At 47.9% G+C, this 19,189-nt stretch overlaps 1 protein-coding gene across 3 annotated transcripts in view; it reads left to right on the forward strand.

The window, feature by feature from the left end:
* FAM107A (family with sequence similarity 107 member A) overlaps positions 1 to 16,802 on the forward strand; it is a 38,291-nt gene extending 21,489 nt beyond the window's left edge. For all 3 annotated transcript variants that reach the window (XM_060161446.1, XM_060161447.1, XM_060161448.1), the window contains exons 2-4: positions 11,701 to 11,875; positions 13,697 to 13,853; positions 14,342 to 16,802. In XM_060161446.1, the coding sequence (XP_060017429.1) occupies positions 11,706 to 11,875; positions 13,697 to 13,853; positions 14,342 to 14,449 (435 nt within the window). In that variant the 5' untranslated portion in view covers positions 11,701 to 11,705 and the 3' untranslated portion in view covers positions 14,450 to 16,802. The remainder of the gene's footprint in view (positions 1 to 11,700; positions 11,876 to 13,696; positions 13,854 to 14,341) is intronic.
* Positions 16,803 to 19,189: the final 2,387 nt, after the last annotated feature.

Genomic DNA, 19,189 nt, shown 5'->3' on the forward strand with positions numbered 1-19,189 from the left:
TGCCATTTATTTTGTGTATCTTTGGACAAGTATCTTGGCCTCTCTGAGCCTCAGTTTTCTCATTTGGAAAATGGGAATAATAAAACAGTACCACTGGCTGCCTCCTGGGGTGATTGTGAGATCCAGATGCAGGTGAGTGAGCCTTCATCAAATGTCAAGTGCTCAACACAGGTCCCCTCAGGACAGGAGGAGTATCACTGCCAGGCACTGGGCTAACCATATCTTGCACATTATATCATTTCACCCTCCAAACAGCCCCGTGAATAGATTCTACCATTATTCCCACTGTAAAGGGGCTCAGAGAGGTTAAGCTATTTGCCCAACGTCACATAGCTAGGAAGGGGGTACCATGATGATTCAAACACAGTCTGACGCCTCCAAAACATCTGCCTAAACCACTCTGCTTTACTGCCTCATGTGTCATTTGTTATAACTGATGCCATCAAAGACAAAACCAGAACCACCAGGGCAGGGGAAAGGCAGATGAAGGGGACACTAAGCCTTAGCTTAGGGTCCCATAGCCATCCTCAGGATGAACTGGGACCTGGGTCTCCATCAGCACTACTTCCCTTCTGTCTCTCCTTATTGCTCTCCTGTGGCCAGCAGGGCGCCAGTGTTTGGTTTCAAAGTTGCCACCCTAGCATTAGCCACATAGTTCATCAGCCCCAGTGGCCTGATGAACTCACCCTGGGAGAAATTAGTGATCCTAGCTGAGCCTTGTCTGGCACTGGGCTGACATGTGTGGAGCCTCTGGGGAGGAGCTGTAGGACCTCCAGGGTCATCAGAAGAGCCATGTGCCTCTTGGCAATCTGTATGTTTTCTTTGGAGAAATGTCTATTTATGTCTTCTGCCCATCTTTGGATTGGCTTGTTTGTTTTTCTGATATTGAGCTGCATGGGCTGTTTGTAAATTCTGGAGATTAATCCCTTATCAGTTGCATCGTTTGCAAATGTTTTCTCCCATTCTGTGGGTTGTCTTTTCGTTTTGTTTATGGTTTGCTTTGTTGTGCAAAAGCTTTTAACTTTAATTAGGTCCCATTTGTTTGTTTTTGTTGTCATTACTCTAAAAGACGGATTGAAAAAGATATTGCTATGATTTATGTCAAAGAGTGTTCTGCCTATGTTTTCCTGTAAGAGTTATAGTATCTAGTCTTACCTTTAGGTCTTTAATGCATTTTGAGTTTATTTTTGTGTATGGTATTAGGGAGTATTCTAATTTCATGCTTTTACAGGTAGCTGTCCAGTTTTCCCAGCACTATTTATTAATGTCTTTTTGCCATTGTAAATTCTTGCCTCCTTTGTTGTAGATTAGTTGACCATATGTATGTGGGTTTATTTCTGGGCTTTCTATCATGTTCCATTGATCTCTATTTGTTTTTGTGCCAGTACCATGCTGTTTTAATTATTGTAGGCTTGTAGTACAGTCTGATCATGGAGTCTGATTCCTCCAGCTCAACTTTTCTTTCTCAGGATTTCTTAGGCTGTTTGGGGTCTTTTGTGTTTCGATATAAATTTTAGAATTTTTTGTCCCAGTTTGGTGAAAAATGCTATTAGTAATTTGATAGGGATTGCACTGAATTTGTAAATTGCCATGGGTGGGAATGTTAATTTCTCTTTCTGATCTTTCGTTGTTAGTGTACAGACGCAAGAGATTTCTGTGCATTAATTTTTTTTTTTTTTTTTTTTGCGGTACACCGGCCTCCCACCGCCGTGGCCCCTCCCGTCGCAGAGCACAGGCTCCGGACGCGCAGGCCCAGCGGCCATGGCTCATGGGCCCAGGCGCCCCACGGCACGTGGGATCCTCCCGGACTGGGCACAAACCCGTGCCCCCCACATCGGCAGGCACACTCCCAACCACTGCGCCACCAGGGAAGCCCTGTGCATTAATTTTGTATCCTGAAACTTTACTGAATTTATTGATGACTTCTAGTAGTTTTCTGGTAGCATCTTTAGGACTTTCTGTGTAGAGTCTCATGTCACCTTGCAAACAGTAACACTTTTACTTCTTTTCCAATTTGGATTTCTTTTATTTCTTTTTCTTTTCTGATTGCCACAGCTAGGACTTCCAAAACTATGTTAACTAAAAGTGGTGAGAGTGGACATCCTTGTCTTGTTCCTGATCTTAGAGGAAATGCTTTCAGTTTTTCACCATTGAGAATGATGCTTGCTGTGGGTTTGTCATATATGGCCTTTGTTACGTTGAGGGAGGTTCCCTCTGTGCCCACTTTCTAGAGAGGTTTTTATCATAAATGGGTGTTGAATTTTGTCAAAAGCTTTTTCTGCATCTATTGAGATGATCATATGTTTTTTATTCTTCAGTTTGTTAATGTTGGTGTATCACACTGATTATTTTCAGATACTGAAGAACCCTTGCATCCCTGGGATAAAACCGACTTGATCAAGGTGTATGATCCTTTTAATGTGTTATTGGATTCAGTTTGCTAGTATTTTGTTGAGGATTTTTATGTCTATGTTCATCAGTGATATTGGCCTGTAATTTTCTTTTTTTGGGATATCTTTGGTTTTGGCATCAGGGTGATGGTGGCCTTGTAGAATGAGCTTGGGAGTGTTCCTTCCTCTGCAGCTTTCTGGAAGAGTTTCAGAAGGATAGGTGTTAGCTCTTCTCTAAATGTTTGATAGAGTTCGCCTGTGAAGCCATCTGGTCCTAGACTTTTGTTTGTTGGAAGATTTTTAATCACAGCTTCAATTTCAGTACTTGTGATTGGTCTGTTCATATTTTCTATTTCTTCCTGGTTCAATCTTGGAAGGTTGTACCTTTCTAAGAATTTGTCCATTTCTTCTAAGTTGTCCATTTTGTTGGTATATAGTTGCTTGTAGTAGTCCCTTATGATCCTTTGTATTTCTGTGGTGTCAGTTGTAACTTCTCCTTATTGATTTCTAATTTTATTGATTTGAGTCCTCTCCCTTTTTTTCTTGATGAGTCTGGCTAAAGGTTTGTAAGTTTTGTTTATCTTCTCAAAGAACCAGCTTTTGGTTTCATTGATCTTTTCTATTGTTTTCTTTATCTCTATTTCATTTATTTCTGCTCTGATGTTTATGATTTCTTTCCTTCTACTAACTTTGGGTTTTGTTTGTTCTTCTTTCTTTAGTTGCTTTAGGTGTAAGGTTAGGTTGTTTATTTGAGATTTTTCCTGTTTCTTGAGGTAGGACTGTATTGCTATAAACATCCCTTTTAGAACTGCTTTTGCTGTATCCCATAGGTTTTGGATCGTCATGTTTTCATTGTCATTTGTCTCTAGGTATTTTTTTATTTCCTCTTTAATTTCTTCAGTGATCAATTGATTATTTAGTAACATATTGTTTAGCCTCCATGTGTTTATGTTTTTTACAGTTTTTTCCCTGTAATTGATTTCTAATACAATAATTAGATTTCTAATTTATTAGAATGATTTCTAATTTCATAGCATTGCAGTTGGAAAACCTGCTTGATATAATTTCATTTTCTTAAAATACCAAGGATTGATTTGTGATCCAAGATGTGATCTATCCTGGAGAATGTTCCGTGTGCACTTGAGAAGAAAGTGTATTCTACTGCTTTCGGATGGAAAGCCCTATATATGTCAATTAAGTCTAGCTGATCTAATGTGTCATTTAAGGCCTGTGTGTCCTTATTAATTTTCTGTCTGGATGATACATCCATTTGTTTAAGTGGGGTATTAAAGCCCCCTGCTATTATTGTATTACTGTTGATTTCCCCATTTATGGCTGTTAGCATTTGCCTTATATATTGAGGTGCTCATAAATTGGGTGCATATACATTTACAATTGTTATATCTTCTTTTTGGAGTGATCCCTTGATCATTATGTAGTGTCCTTCCTTGTCTCTTGTAACACTCTTTATTTTAAAGTCTATTTTGTCTGATATGAGTACTGCTACTCCAGCTTTCTTTTGATGTCCATTTGCATGGAATGTCTTTTTCCATCCCCTCATTTTCAGTCTGTATGTGTCCCTAGATCTGAAGTGGGTCTCTTGTAGACAGCATATATACGGGTCTTGTTTTTGTATCCATTCAGCCAGTCCGTGTCTTTTGGTTGGAGCATTTAATCCATTTACATTTAAGGTAATTATTAATATGTATGTTCTTATTACCATTTTCTTAATTGTTTTGGGTTTGTTTTTGTAGGTCTTTTTTTCTTCCCTTCTTTTGTTCTCTTGTGGTTTGATGACCATCTTGAGTGTTGTGTTTGGGTTGCTTTTTTGTGTGTGTGTGTATCTATTATAGTTTTTTGGTTTGCATTTCCCATGAGGTTTTGATAAAGCAGTCTATATATACACATACATACACACAAGGTTGTTTTAAGTTGCTGGTCTCTTAATTTCAAATGTAATTCCCATTTCCTGCATTTGTACTCTCTTCTCACAGTTACTGGTTTTGATATCATACTTGTATATAGATGATTTCCTGCTTTTACTGTATTTTTGCCTTTACCATTGAGCTTTCCCATTTGTGATTTTCTTTTTCTAGCTGTGGCCTCTCTCCCCTACCCCCAGAGAAGTTCCTTTAGCATTTGTTGTAATGCTGGTTTGGTGGTGCTGAATTCTCTTAACTTGTCTGTAAAGCTTTTGATTTCTCCGTCAAATCTGAATGAGAGCCTTGCTGGGTAGAGTTTTCTTGGCTGTGGGCTCTTCCCTTTCATCACTTTAAATACATCCTGCCACTCCCTCTGGGCTGTAGAGTTTATTAGTATCAACTGATAATGTTATGGGAATTCCTTTGTGTGGCATTTGTTGCTTTTCCCAATATTTTTTCTTTGTATTTAATTTTTGTTACTTTGATTGATTAATATGTGTCTCGGCATGTTCCTCCTTGGGTTTATCCTGTGTGGAACTCTATGCACTTCCTGGACTTGGGTATTTCCTTTCCCATGTTAGGGAAGTTTTCGACTATAATCTCTTCAGATATTTCCTCTGGCCCTTTCTCTTTTTCTTCTTCTTGGACCCCTATAATTTGAATGTTGTTGCATTTAATGTTGTCCCAGAGGCCTCTGAGACTTTCCTCATTTCTTTTCATTCTTTATTCTGTTCTGTGGCAGTGATTTCCTCCATTGTGTCTTCCAGCTCACTTATCTGGTCTTCTGCCTCAGTTATTCTGCTATTGATTCCTTCTAGTGTATTTTTCATTTCACTTACTGTGTTGTCATCACTGATCGTTCTTTAGTTCTAGGTCTTTTTTAAACATTTCTTGTATCTTCTTGATCTGTGCCTCCATTCTTTTTCCAAGATCTTGGATCATCTTTACTGTCATTACTCTGAATTCTTTTTCAGGTAGATTGCCTATCTCCTCTTCATTTAGTTCTTATAGGTTTTTATCTTGCATCTTCATCTGCAACATATTTCTTTATCGTCTCATTTTGTCTAACTTACTGCATTTGCGGTCTCCTTTCTGCAGGCTGCAGGATCATAGTTCCTCTTGCTTCTGGTGTCTGCCCCCTGGTGGGTGAGGTTGGTCCTGAGGCTTGTGCCGTTATCCCCTTGATAGGGGGTTTGACTGGTGTTCTGGTGACCAGAGCCTGCCCTGGCTATTGTGTGAGGCCTCCCCTTTGCTCTGTGGTTGTCACTGCCCTGTCAGGGGCAGAGTCTGCTCCCCAGTTGTTGGAGTAGAGGCCCGTAAATCTGTTTCTTAGCTGTGTCTCTGATCTGCAGTGTGAGGTGAATGGGACTGGAGAACTCCCAATGGTAGAGAAGCCACTGTGTAGTCCTCCTCTGGAGCTGTTCACCTGTGAACGTGCTCTGTTGCGTGTCCCCTTTCGCCTGTTGTACAGGCTCACAAAGTACACTTGCTGGCACTGTTCTCAGTCCCACCTTAACTGCGGGTATGCCAGCAATTGGCCTTGTTGACTCTTAGACGTTGTTTTCACCAGGCCACTGGTGCAGGTCCACTGAGGTCAGGTCCCAGGACTGCAGTAGTCGTGCACCTGGACCCGTGGTGGGAGCTGTGGAGGCAGCTCAGACTCTGGCCTGGCCCAGCCCCCAAGTGTACGTGCCCACAGAGCCCACAGCTGCTAAAGCCAGACCCATCCCAGCTGCAGGAGCCCTTGCTGTCCTTTCTGATGTTTCGCAGGTGCTGAATTTAGGAAGCCCTCAGTGAACGTGTATCTGCATGGTTCACACAGCCACGAGGAGAGATTTCAGCTCTTCTTCCTTAGTCACAGGGCCCCTGGCTCCTTAGTCACACAGTGCTCAGCTGTGGTTGCAGCGCCGCCTCTGTGTGTGTCCCCCCCACCAGAGTCTGCTCTAGACCGCGCCAGAGCACACAAGCCCATCGGGCAGGAAGGAGCCGAGGCAGCGCTCAGGGAGAGCAGGCTGCCCAGGGCAGGAGCTCCTCAGTCCTATCCCCTCAGGCTGTCTTCTCACGGCCAACAGCAGTCCCCTCCCCAGGTCTGCTCTCCAAACCCCACGTTCCAGCCCCCGTGAGCACCGGTGGACACCCATCTCAGGCTGGGGCATGCAGGGCTGTGGCACAGACCATCTGTGTAGGTCTCTCCCTGTCCTGACAGCCACAGACTGGTTGCTGGGCTCTCCTCCACGCCCCTGAGGCTCCCCTTCTGTCCCAGCTGATCTCCCTGCCGGTGAGGGGCCTTCCCCAGATGCAGCAACCTCTCCTCACCTTCAGCTCCCCACCAGGGGCACAGGTCCCATCCTGCTTCCTCTCCTCTTCCTTTTCCCTTCTTCTTTTGTTTGTCCTACCCGGTTATGTGGGGATCTTTCTTATCCTTTTAGGTGTCTGGGGATCCTCTGCTAGTGTTCATCAGGTGCTCTGTGAGACTTGTTCCATTCGTAGATGTATTCTTTTTCTTTGTGGTACGCGGGCCTCTCCCGTTGCGGAGCACAGGCTCCGGACGCGCAGGCTCAGCGGCCGTCGCTCACGGGCCCAGCTGCTCCGTGGCATATGTGGGATCCTCCCAGACCGGGGCACGAACCCGCGTCCCCTGCATCGGCAGGCGGAGTCCCAACTACTGCGCCACCAGGGAAGCCCTGTACGTGTATTCTTGATGTGTCTGTGGGGAGAGATGAACTCCATGGCCTCCTCTGCCATCTTGGAAAGTCCTCTCCCATGATGTGATGTGACATCCGGCAGCTCCAAATATCTGGGTCTCGGTCGCCACCCAGGATGCTGGTACAGTCACCCAGCATTCTTTTGTTGACGGTTGTTCAGCAGTTAGTTGTGACTTTGGTGTTTCCATGAGAGGAGGTGAGCTCATGTCCTTCTACTCTGCCATCTTATCTCCACCCCCTTGGGGAGTTTTTTAAAATCCCAAAGGCCAAGCTGTCTCCCAGGCCAATTAAATCAGAATCCCAGGGTAGGACTCAGACATTGGTATTTTTTAAACTCCCTCTGACGATGTCAGTATGCAGCCAGGGTTAAAATCCACTGATTTAACTAGTACAGTTTTTAAGGCGAATGCTCAATCCAAGACTAGAAGTTGGATATTTTAATCGTGCTTATTAATAACGGCTAACGAGGTGGCCCCACTCATAGTTTCATCTATAGGAGTGAGGTCCTGGAGTTGTTCAGTGCACAGCCTGCCTCACTGTATGGGGCAGCTCTAGTAGCCGGCACTTATTGAGTCCTCGACTCAGTGCTAGGCACTAACTTGCCAAGCACCATGCAAGTATCACCTCCTTTGTTCTGTAACAACCTCATGAAGAAGCGTGCTGATCAAGAGCAGCTATCACACCTCCTCAACGCTGCTGTTCTAGAGGAAGCAGCCGCACACAATGAGTGGGTATGGCTTTGTTCCAAAGGGGTTGGATTTGACCCAAAGACTATAGTTTTTGGACTCCTGCTGCAGAGGATAGGTACACTTGCCCATGGCTAGGAACGGGCTGAGCCAGGTTCTAATGGCTCCAACATTATTCTGCCTTTCTTTGACAACCAGTGAAGGACATTCATTAGCTACTCAACTTTCTCCTCAACTGGTCTTCTTCCCTGCCAGCTCTTCCTTGGGGCGTTCACCTTTTTCTTTTCAGAGATGACCTTACGCTCACCTTACCTCACATCTTTGCCCCATCACGGCCACCTCCCCAAAAGTCTCGGATCTCTGAGGACACCCCAGCAGCCTGAGAGACCTGGCCAGAGCAGCCCTGAGAATGGACCCCTCCTCTGCTCAGAGGGCCCAGCTGATCCCCAAGACAGCCCGACTTTCCTGGCCTAGCTCCTGTGCTTTGTCGAGCAGCCTCTTTTATTCCAACACCTATGCGAGGCTCTTCTACATGGAGGCCTCTTTTAATTAAATTAAAGGCAGGAAGGTTGGCTCAGCAGCTGTCTAAACCCTGGGGGCCACACACACACGTCCATGGATCTCACACATGTTTTGCTGGAGTTTAGAACCCTAACTGGCAACAGCAGCAGTTTTCCCAAGTTGCAGCTCTGAGCTGAAGAACCAGCCACATCCTTCAGGATTCCTGCCTCAGTGACCACACCACCCTGGTCTCAGCAAAACATCATCTCCCACACCTCACCACTGATTTTTTTTTTTTTTTTAAATATGCCTAGAGCAGATCCTTGAACCAGAGCTGCAAATTGATTGGACCTGGGGTGCAGGACTGGCTACATAATTTGCAGGGCCCAGTGCAAAATGAAAACGCAGGACCCCCTTGTAAGCACGATCCTGTGTGGTCCCTGCTGGGCTGAGGACTGGCCCCGGGGCGGCCAACTTATTGGCTCGCGGATGACCTTTGAAATGAAGGTCCGCAGCCTGGCCAGTCAGATGTTTTTCCTCGAATTTAATGGGAAAGACAGAGGCTGCCCATTGGAAGTAAAAGAAGCCAAAGTCATATCAAAAATTCCCAAAACCTGCTCACAGTTTTTCCCCTACACAGCAGTGAGAATGACCTTCTTAAAATCAAATCAGAGGCGATCTTTCCCCAACTTGAAACCACCCGTCCACCCTCACTCCATGCTCTGGGTCACTCCCTCACGCCACTGCAGACACACTATGCCTTTTTGTTTTCTGAACAGACTTAGCTTGTTCAAGGTACGTGAGTCACCCATGCTGTTCCCTCTGCCCCACACAGGCTCCCTCTTCCTTCTCAACCGTCACATCTTAAAGGTCACCTCCCAGAGAGGCCCTCTTGCTGCACCTGGCTGAAGGAGGGTCCTCCTGTTAGTCTCTATCCTAGCGCCGCCCGCCACCCCCCCCAATTCCCTGAGCAGGCTCCTCGCGATTTGCAATCATTTATTTTTGTTGGTTTGTGTACATGTTTGCTGTCTGCCTCCCTAGCAGAATGTCAGCTCTGTGGGAGTGGGAGCCTTGCCTGTTTAGTTCATCTCTGTCTACCACCATACCTGGCAGATTATAGAAACTCTAACATATGGTAGGATGAATGAATAATTGTATGATTGTGTACTTTCTCAATGGCCATTCCTGTTATGCAGGAGCTCTTGGTTTTGTGGACCTGTTTTGTATCTGGCCACACTTGAATTTTCTCATTAGTTCCAAAAGCTTTTCTGTTAATCCATTTGGGAATTCTGGGTGCATATAGTGATATCTTATGCAAATATTAATTCTGCCCTCTCCTTTCCTAAAGTTATATAATTTATTTCTGTTTCCTAACTCATTGCTTTGGCAACATACAGTTAGTTGTTTTAAAGATGGTGTGACTGATAAAAATTATGAAGCTTTGGAAGGTTTGGGGCACACAGGAATTAAGGGCAGGACGACTAGCCAAGGAGCTGAAGCAATTAGTGTGGTGTGATAATGGGCTGGGAAAGATGAGAGCTGAGCACATAGGAAGAAAAGAGTGTAGCTAAGAATTACTCAGATAAAGGACTGGTGAGACTTGGTAATGGGAAAAGGCAGTGGAAGGGGGAAAAATTCCCCAAACTCCAATCTGAATCAAGATATTCTAACACACTGGCTCCCAAACAACTTAATCTCAGACTAAGAAAATATCCACATTTTTAAAGGAGGAGGGAGTTGACATAGCCAACTGTTTGTTTTTAACTAACTACTAAACCCTACCACAATCATTTTTTAAGGACCAAAAAATTCAGAAAGATATAACCTGAAAAACAAATAGCCTTCTGAAAAAAGAAAATTAATTAGAATTCTCATTTTAGAAGTTTTGAGAATGGCAATTCAAGAAAGAAAATTAGCAACCATGTCTCTAGGCTCTGACACTTAATTATTATATTTTGGATGTAGCAAGATTAACACTTTTCTCAGTTTACACAGCATCTTTACAAATGGGGTCTCAATCCTCCTCACAGCACCCGGCAGTAGGTAATAAGAGAAATGCCAAACATGTGTCTGGAGTGCTACCATTTGCAAAGCATCATCTCCCCTTTGATGCCCACATTCCCTAACATGTCACCTTGCAATCTGCACCCCATCAAACCCCCTCCTCCTGTGTTTTCCAACCCCAATGACCTATTACCCACTTCCAGGTTCTTGCACAGACCACCATCCCTGTCTAGTTTACTTGGAGAACTCCTGTTCATCAAGCAGAAAATGGCTTTCATCCTCTTCCCAGTGGGAGGGAAGAAGTGAGGGTCTGTCCACAGGCAACATGGTGGTTGGTGGTTTTTAAGAGGGGGACTAGAGCCTGACGTATGCAGTGGGAACACAGACCCTCAGTTGCATCATGGAAACCACATGCCTTAAAGCACTGGTTCCCCAAGACCAACCTCCCTGAGCATCAGTTTTCTCATCTGTACAACCTCAAAGCTTTTATTTTAAATTGCCAACAAATATTTATTGAGTGCCTACTATATAACAGACCAGACACTGCCAACACCTAGCGTATAGTAGAGGCTCAACCTCAGAAAAGCGGGACTCATGAAGGGAGCAGAGCCAAGGCCTAAATTTTCACTCTAAATACTACATGCAGCTAATGGCCAGTCTGTGTCACCCTCTTGAGACTTTTTCCTAAAAATCCCCACCCTCGGGCTTCCCGGGTGGCTCAGTGGTTGAGAGTCCACCTGCCGATGCAGGGGACACGGGTTCGTGCCCCGGTCCAGGAAAATCCCACATGCTGGGCCCGTGAGCCAGGGCCGCTGAGCCTGCGCGTCTGGAGCCTGTGCTCCGCAATGGGAGAGGCCACGACAGTGAGAGGCCCGCGTACCGCAAAAAAAAAAAAAAAATCCCCACTCCCACCCCTTTGTAAGTAGACATGGCAGTCCTGGGATTTCATACCCTCCTCTTTGGTCTGGAGAAAGTGAAAAGCTGGACATGTCCATGAGGAAATTTGGAACTACAGATAGGGAAGTTGGACAATAAGGGGTGATATTTTCTTTTGATCACTGCATTTATCCAAATTATCCTTAACAAGTACATATTGCTCTTTTTAAATATCTTTTCTTTTTCTGATACAAGCTCAATGAGAAACAGAATTCCTTTTATAGGAGGGAAAAGTTTTTTTTCCAAGTCAGGCCAAAAACATTTGCATGCGTCAACCCATACACTTTGTGACCCCACTTTTAGGGGTCAAGAAGAGTAGCACTTTTCTATATCCCACTTTACAGCCATCATCTCCAGTCCTTACAACCCTGTGCACAGGCTCAATTATCTTCATTTCACAAACGAGGAAACCAAGGCTCGGCAAGGCAAGTAGCTTGCCCAGGGCCGCACAGTGAGCTGAGAGCCATCTAACACCAAAACCCTTGCCCTTCAGCTGTGCCCAGAATGGGTGAGACTGTGGGCCCAGCTCTGACCAACTCCCCTGTCACTTCTACAGCCTCCATGTACTCGGAGATCCAGAGGGAGCGGGCGGACATCGGAGGCCTGATGGCCCGGCAAGAATACAGAGAGTGGAACCCGGAGCTCATCAAGCCCAAGAAGCTGCTGAACCCCGTGAAGGCCTCCCGGAGCCACCAGGAGCTGCACCGAGAGCTGCTCATGAATCACAGGAGGTGGGAGTGGAGTTCGGCTGCCTAGTCTGGCAAGCACCCCCTCAGGCCTGCTGAGGCGCGGGGAGGTGCCCCTCATGAAAGGCAGGCCTGGTAGTCATCCTGGGGCTCCTAGAGGCTGAGGAGGTCAAAGGGCGCCCCACATGGTCACCAGCAGACACTATGAAGGTCCAAAGGCCCTGTTCTCCCACCCAGCTACCTACCTGTAGCTGCCCTCCAGGTGCATTGACCATGTGCGAGGCACCGTGCCCAGACTTGGGGCTACAAGAAGGAATGGGACCCAGTTCCTGCCCTCACAGAGGAGATAGATGCATACCAGGTGGTAGGATGGGTGCTTGGATGGGGCCATAAATGGGCCTGCGACCCCAGAGGAGCTGCCAGGCAGTGTTCCAAGATACCATCACTTCCTCCATGAGGTCAAGGCCCGAAGGGTGGGCACAAGTCAGCCAGCTTAGGAGGGGGACACTGGCCGGTAGAAGCAAGTATGTTCCCAGCAGATGGAGAAGCATGTGCGAACGGACCGGAGACAGGAGTAGCTCAGAGTGGCTGGAGCAAAGATTGTAAGGTAGGCCAGAAGAGACACGTGGACCTGTGAAGGGTCTCAAGCAGGGGTGTCACAGTCGTGGAGGGGGTATGAGTGGAGCAAGGAGGCCAGGAGCATGCAATGAGCAAGGCAGGCTTGGGGCATCAGGGTTGGGACTGGATTATTGAGAGAGATTGTGGGGAAGGGGAGAGGGAGGCTGAGCTTTCCGCCCCTCCGAGGCCAGAGCACCAGGACGAAGGCCGCAGTGCCTTTGAAGCTCCCTCTACTGGCCGTTTTTGGTATTGGCGCTGGCTGTGATTTTCATTCTTGTTTTCAGTTGTGCGCAACATCCCTTCCTCAGATCTCACTTTGCCTCCTCCGTGTTGTGCCCACCCCCTCCTCTTAGTCACAGCAGTCTCTCTGTATCCACAGAGGGTGGGTTCCGGAACCCCCCACAGAACCCCAAATCCACAGATGCTCCAGTCCCTTATGTATTTAAAAGGGCCTAGTACAGCCAGCCCTCCGTATCCCCGGAGTCAGCCAACCACCGATCTGATCCGCGGAAACAAAGCGCTGACTGTGTATTATGAGTATTTTCTCAGGTTGCCTTTTAGAGTCATCCCGTTTAAAATCACCACAATTAAACAAAAGCCTAAAGACAAATCAGGGGAAATATTTGCAATATAAATGATAAGAATACATATGTACCTCTTATAAATTCATAAGGAAAAAATGATAGGTATGGTTAGGTCGCAAAAGAAGAAATGCAAGTAGCTGGCAAACATCTCCAAGGCTGGTCCATGTGACTAGCAATCAAAGAAACAAAGGAAAACCAGATATTTTTTGCCTACCAGATTCTCAAATACAAAAAGATCGGATAGTGACAATAGGGAGAAACAGATGCTCTTGTATACTGTTGACGGAAGTATAAAGTGGATAATCTTTTCTAAGGAACAAGATGGGAATATGTATCCAAAATCTTTTAAAAGCGCCTGACCCAGCAGCTCTACCTCTAGAAACTCATCCTGAGAAAATAACCAGTAATATCATAAAACCTGGCCTCTGAACTTAGACAGGCGTAGGTGCAAATCCTCCTTCGGTCCCTTCATAGCGGTGACTTGGACCCGTGTCTTAAATCCTAGGAGCCTTCCCTGTATAACGGGACAGTAATGGTTTCACCTCCCCGGGCTAGCAGGAGGATTGCACGATGTAATGGTATAGGTTGATGTCTGTGCAGGGTGTAGCCCTGGGTGGGGAGAAGTTGGGGGTCTCCTAACAACCACCTCCTCCCGCCACCCCAGGGGCCTGGGCGTGGACAGCAAGCCGGAGCTGCAGCGTGTCCTGGAGCACCGCCGGCGGAACCAGCTCATCAAGAAGAAGAAGGAGGAACTGGAGGCCAAGCGCTTGCAGTGCCCCTTTGAGCAGGAGCTCCTGAAACGGCAGCAGAGGCTGAGCCAGGTGGGTGGGGGCCCCCAGACCCGGCCCACGCCTCCTCCAAGACTGTCCTGGCCCAGGGAGGAGCTCCGCATGCGGCCACGGCTGACCACGAGGTTGAGCAAAATGGGGACTGCACCAGGAGTCCACCCCTGGCCTGAGTCCTCACTCTGCCACTCCCTTTGCTGCGTGACTTTGGGCCAGTGGCTTCCTCTCTCTGAACCTCAGTTTCCTCATGGGCCCAATGTATTGCATGCTGATTCTGATTGCCTTCTCTCAACTGCCCCGTGAGCTCGGCGGAGTTCCCATTTTAGAAACGAGGTTAGCAATCTGAACCAGGCTTCACGGGGAGAACAGTCTCATGCTCTGTTCCCCCCAGCTACCAGGCTGGGGGCAAAACTGATCCCCATTCTGTTTCCCCAGAGAGGACCCTTGGTCCAAACCCAGTGGCTTTTGAGAATGGGAATTCCCCTAGCCCACCCACTTCACATCTCTGTTTCTCTCTCCTTCAGCTGGAAAAACCACCAGAAAAGGAAGAGGACCATGCCCCCGAATTTATTAAAGTCAGGGAAAACCTGCGGAGAATCACCACCCTGACCCGTGAAGAGAGAGCGCTTTAGAGCCAGCTGCTGGAGCTCCAGCGCCCCCTGCAGCCCGCCCCTGGTCCCCACACCTTCCTGCAGCCCTGCTGTAGCCGGCAGCCCTGGGCCCCTGGTCTTGACACATCTGTGATGGTCACACTCGCTTCTGTAAAATGCGTTGTCTCAGAGGGCCGCCCTCCCCCCAACCCCCCGAAGATGGGGGCTCCTGAGCTCCCAGCCTTTTCGTTCTGAGTACTCATCCCTCCTGCTCCAAGAAGAAGCCACTGCTGGGAAAACTTTCACCAGGCACCTCTCCCTGAGGGGGCTTCTGAGCTCTGCCAAGATTTTTCTGGCAGAGTTGAGAAGGGACAGGGGCATCTCTGGCTGGACAGGCCGTCCGTTCTGCCCAGGCCCCATGGGGCCCTGCTTCTCTGGGCAGCCCAGCTCCCAGGTCTCCAAGAACTTCCCTGCCTGGGGTGGTCTCTGCAGCCCGGTGTGGGGCAGCTCAGCAGAGCATCCCGGGATGCCGGCTCTGCAAGCCGCCTGAGGGGAGGACGGGTCTGCCTAACGGCGACAGCTTCTTTCTCAGACCCTGCCAGCCTTTTCCCACCCCCATGCCTTTATCTTCTCCTCTCCACAGCCCCACCCTCTCCAGGCCCTGTAACCACACCTAGCCAGGGCTGCAGCCCTTCCGCTACTGGACGGCTAGAACAGTGCTTCTCAAACTTCACAGTGCCTATAAATTACTGGGGATCTTGCTAAAAGACCGGCTTTTGGGTCAGTAGATTTGGGGTGCGGGCTGAGATTCTCATTGCTAAGAAGCTCCTAGACTGCTGGGCTGAGGCCCACACTGTACCCGGCAAGGCTGGAGCGTCCAGGGGTGGTCAATGAGGCCATCTCTGCCCCACAGCGCCCACGGCCCTCTGCCCTGGAGATTCCCACCTGCCACCACAGCCCCCAAGGGCTCCTTATTTTCCACCCACCCCAGGGACCTCAGGCCTGGGAAGGCTCTTGCCTAGCAAATTGTGTTATGTGACCAGAAATGTATGTAATCGCCAATCTGCATTTCTTACCACACTGATGCAATTCTAGCCAAAGACTCCCACAAAACTTTTCTTTTAAACCTTTTCCCGAAGCCTATGAAGAGCAAATTATAACGTGATTTCCAATAGGCTTCTGAAAATATAAAAAACGGTTTGAAGACCCTACAGCCACCCTTCCAAACCGGTCCCGTTGAGTCCCCATTTCCAGCCTCTGCACCTGGGACCCACCCCTATTTGGTTTCCATCACCTGGGCCAGCTTCAGTGAATTCACCCATTCTTCCTCAAAACGCCCTTCCCAACGCGAGACCAAATGTTTCAGCCTTTTACTCCTATCCCATATTTAAAGATTTAGAGACTAAACCGGGCCTGTTTCTTTTTCCCCTGAAGTCCCTGCCTCTGGCTTTGTAAACCCATCATTCAAGGTAGCAGGGCAGTGCTAGAAAAGCATTTCCTTTCACACCCCAAGACTGACACAGAGCTACCAGAAAGAGCTACCGCTGGGATGCCCTTTGATACTTGGACCAAGGGTGGGAGGAAAGGGATCATCCTGGTCTTAGGCCTAACTGGGTGGCTGGAGAGGGACTAAAGACATCATCCTTTTCCTGTGGGGGGCGGCGGCTCTAAAAGTCTCTCAAATGTGACAGTCTTAGTGAGAAGATGGTAATACTGTTTTAAATGTCTGCCAGGTGAGAGAATGCTAAGAATGCACAGTCCCTAAATAAAGACCACCCCTTCCCCAAAGAAGCTGTCCCCTGTGTGTTGTTCAGAAAGGAAAAGCAAGACTGAGTATCTAGGATGAAGTAGGCCCCTCCAAGGGAATGCTTGGGATTTCACTCTGTGGGGCCCCATAGGTGCTCCACAGAGGTGGCAAATCATGGAGACAAAGCCCCAGAAGTAGAAGGAAACTCAAGTACCATGTCGTCCATGGAGCCATGGCAGACACCCTTGATCACTCCCCAGTGGTCAGCCCCAACTCCTTCTCTCCAGCCATCTCCCATTGTAGAGGCTGTAAATACAGAGTCTCACTGTTACAGCCTCCTTTACAGCTTGGGGTGACCATGTGACCAGGTATGGCCAGTGAAATTTAAGACAAAGTCTGCAGGGGCTCCTAGGAAAGCTTATGTTTTTCTGATAAAAGAGACAGACTGGGTAACAACTCCCTGCTCCTCCCTTCTTCCTACCTTGATGATGGGATGCCTGGAGCCACAGCAGCCATCTTGCTACGATGAGAAAATGGCCAAGAGAATTTTAGAAACATTGACCTGTCATCACCTGACCAAGCCAATGCCAGCAGCCATCCTCCTCCAGAATTCTTGTAAATAAAAATAAAACCCTCTTGTTTAAGCCATTGCTGGTTGTTCTCTGTTCCCTGCAGCCAAAAGCATTCCTAGCTGACACAGAAGGCCAACCCTGCTGCCCAGAATTACCTGCAGACTGTACTGAAAAGCCAAATTCCTCTTTGCCATCAGAAACCTACTGGATCAGGATCCCCAGCAACAGTGCCTGGTATCTGTTTGTCTACACTTTTTCCATATAGCCTACACGGCACCAGTCTGAGAACCGGTATTTGGGCATCGCTAATTCACGCGTCATTCAGTAAGCATTTGTTGAGTGTCTGCTCTGTGCCAGGAAACATGCCACGTGCTGGGGGCACAGTGAGAAATAAAACATCGGGATTATTGCAGTGGCCTCCTCCTACTGTTCTCCCTGCTTCTGCCCCTGCCCCCTACAGCCTATTCTCAACAGAGCAGTCAAAATGTTAAGATGTTAAAAATCCTGTTAACATCTAAGGCAGATCTGTCACTCGTCTGGCTCCCAATAGAGTCGTTCCTGTGACCGAGAAGGTCCTATACGTCCAGCTCTCTTAACCTCGGCCCTACTTCCCACTGCTCTCCTCTTCCTCACGCAGCTCCAGCCAGCCCAGCCTCACACCCACCAGGCATGTGCCCCCCGCCCCCCAGCCTTTTCACCTGCTAATTTCCTGGCCGGGAGTGTTCTTCCCTCACAGAGCCACACAGTTCACTCCCTCGCTTTCTTCAGGTCTTTTTCATGCTCTTTCTAAACCAGGTCCCCTTGGTCGCCCCTCCTAAAATCTCAGCATCACCTACACTCTTCCTATCCCTTCTTTCCCTGCCTTATTTTTCCTCCTTACCACTTATCACCGTCTAACATATATTTTACCTATTTATCTTGTGTGTCTCTCCTAATGATAATGTCAGCTCCATGAGGGCAGAGATTTTTGTCTGTCTTGTTTACGGCTGAATCCTAAATGGTCTTCCTCCTTCCTCCTTCCCTGCCAGCAAGTGGCCTAGCCTGTGCCAGGCTGGCATCTAGGCCCCAGGGAAAAGAATCCCAGCCCCATCCCACTCAGGTTTTGAGAAAAGGCATTTGGCCACTTGGGGCATAGGGCACATAGCAGGTGCTTACTAAATGTTTGTTGAATGAATGAGTGAATGAGAAGCCCCTTCTCCCTCTTCTTCTTTCTGCAATACATCCAGCCTCTTCCCAGGTTCAGCCCCTCTCATCACCATCACTCACTTGAATCCTTCCTCCACAATGTCGACCCTGGCCCAGAGGTGTCAATTTGGTCCAGAAGCTTTCCTTTGGCCTCTTGGGCTTTTGTCAGTATTCCTGGGCCCTACTAGCACTTGTGCCTTCAGAACTCGTATTGGAGCTGCATGGCTCCTCCACACCACCTTCCAGGCATCCAGAGAGTTAGCTCATCCCTGAAGGCAGTGGTCAGGCCATCACCCAGTCCTGGAGACCCTGGAGAAGGACAAGGCTGCAGCAGTAGCTCTGATGGCAGACCCTGCCCTAAATGGGAGCCGACAGCAGCAAGCCCTGTTCTCGCTGAGGCCACACTTTCACACCCAGCAGACCACAAGCCCTGTTCTCACTGAGGCCACACTCTCACACCCAGCAGACCACAAGTCCTGGTCTGGGTGTGGAGACACCCTCTTCAAAGGCAAACCAGCACTAAATACAAAACCTGGGAGAGAGACAGAAGAACTCAGGAGAAGGGACACTCCCTCCCTGGTTCTGCAGTGTGTGCTCCAAGGGAGCTTTTGCAGGCCAACCTCACCGCACTTGCGATTATCCAAATTCCAAGCCTCATGAAAAGAGGGACCCCTTCTGACTCTGCTGATCTTTACCACTCCCAGCCAGGACGGACTCTGCACATAGTAGGTGTTCAAAAAAGTTGTGAATGGGTATCAGTAATGATCACTGCATTTATGGAGAGCCAGCAATGTCACCACTCATAACAATTTGGTATCATCCTCCCCATTTTGCAGATGAAGAAACCAAGGCTCGGGTAAACTAAAGGACTTGCCAGAAATCACAAAACAATTCCTGGGGAGAGATGAGATTCACACAGAGCCGTCTGTCAGCAAAGCCTACATCTTTTCCACCAGAGCCAGGCTGTGCTCTTAGAAAGGGCTCCTAGGGGGTCCCTATGCCATCCTTTTTAACCTTTTGACACAAGATTCAGGAACCTATCTCACCTTCCTTTTGTCCATCTGAACTTGAGAGATTTGGCTAACGTAAATATAGATGCAGGCCATCATAGACTGACATGAGTCCTGGGGTGAGGAATATCTACACACTATAGACATGGCCCCATCCCCAATATCACACCCCCACCCCCAAAGCCAACCAGTCTCTGGGACCAACCAACGGGTTAAGATCTACCATCACGGGGACTTCCCTGGTGGCACAGTGGTTAAGAATCCGCCT

This window comes from Lagenorhynchus albirostris, chromosome 10, assembly GCF_949774975.1.
Source record: "Lagenorhynchus albirostris chromosome 10, mLagAlb1.1, whole genome shotgun sequence".
Taxonomy (NCBI): Eukaryota; Metazoa; Chordata; class Mammalia; order Artiodactyla; family Delphinidae; genus Lagenorhynchus; species Lagenorhynchus albirostris.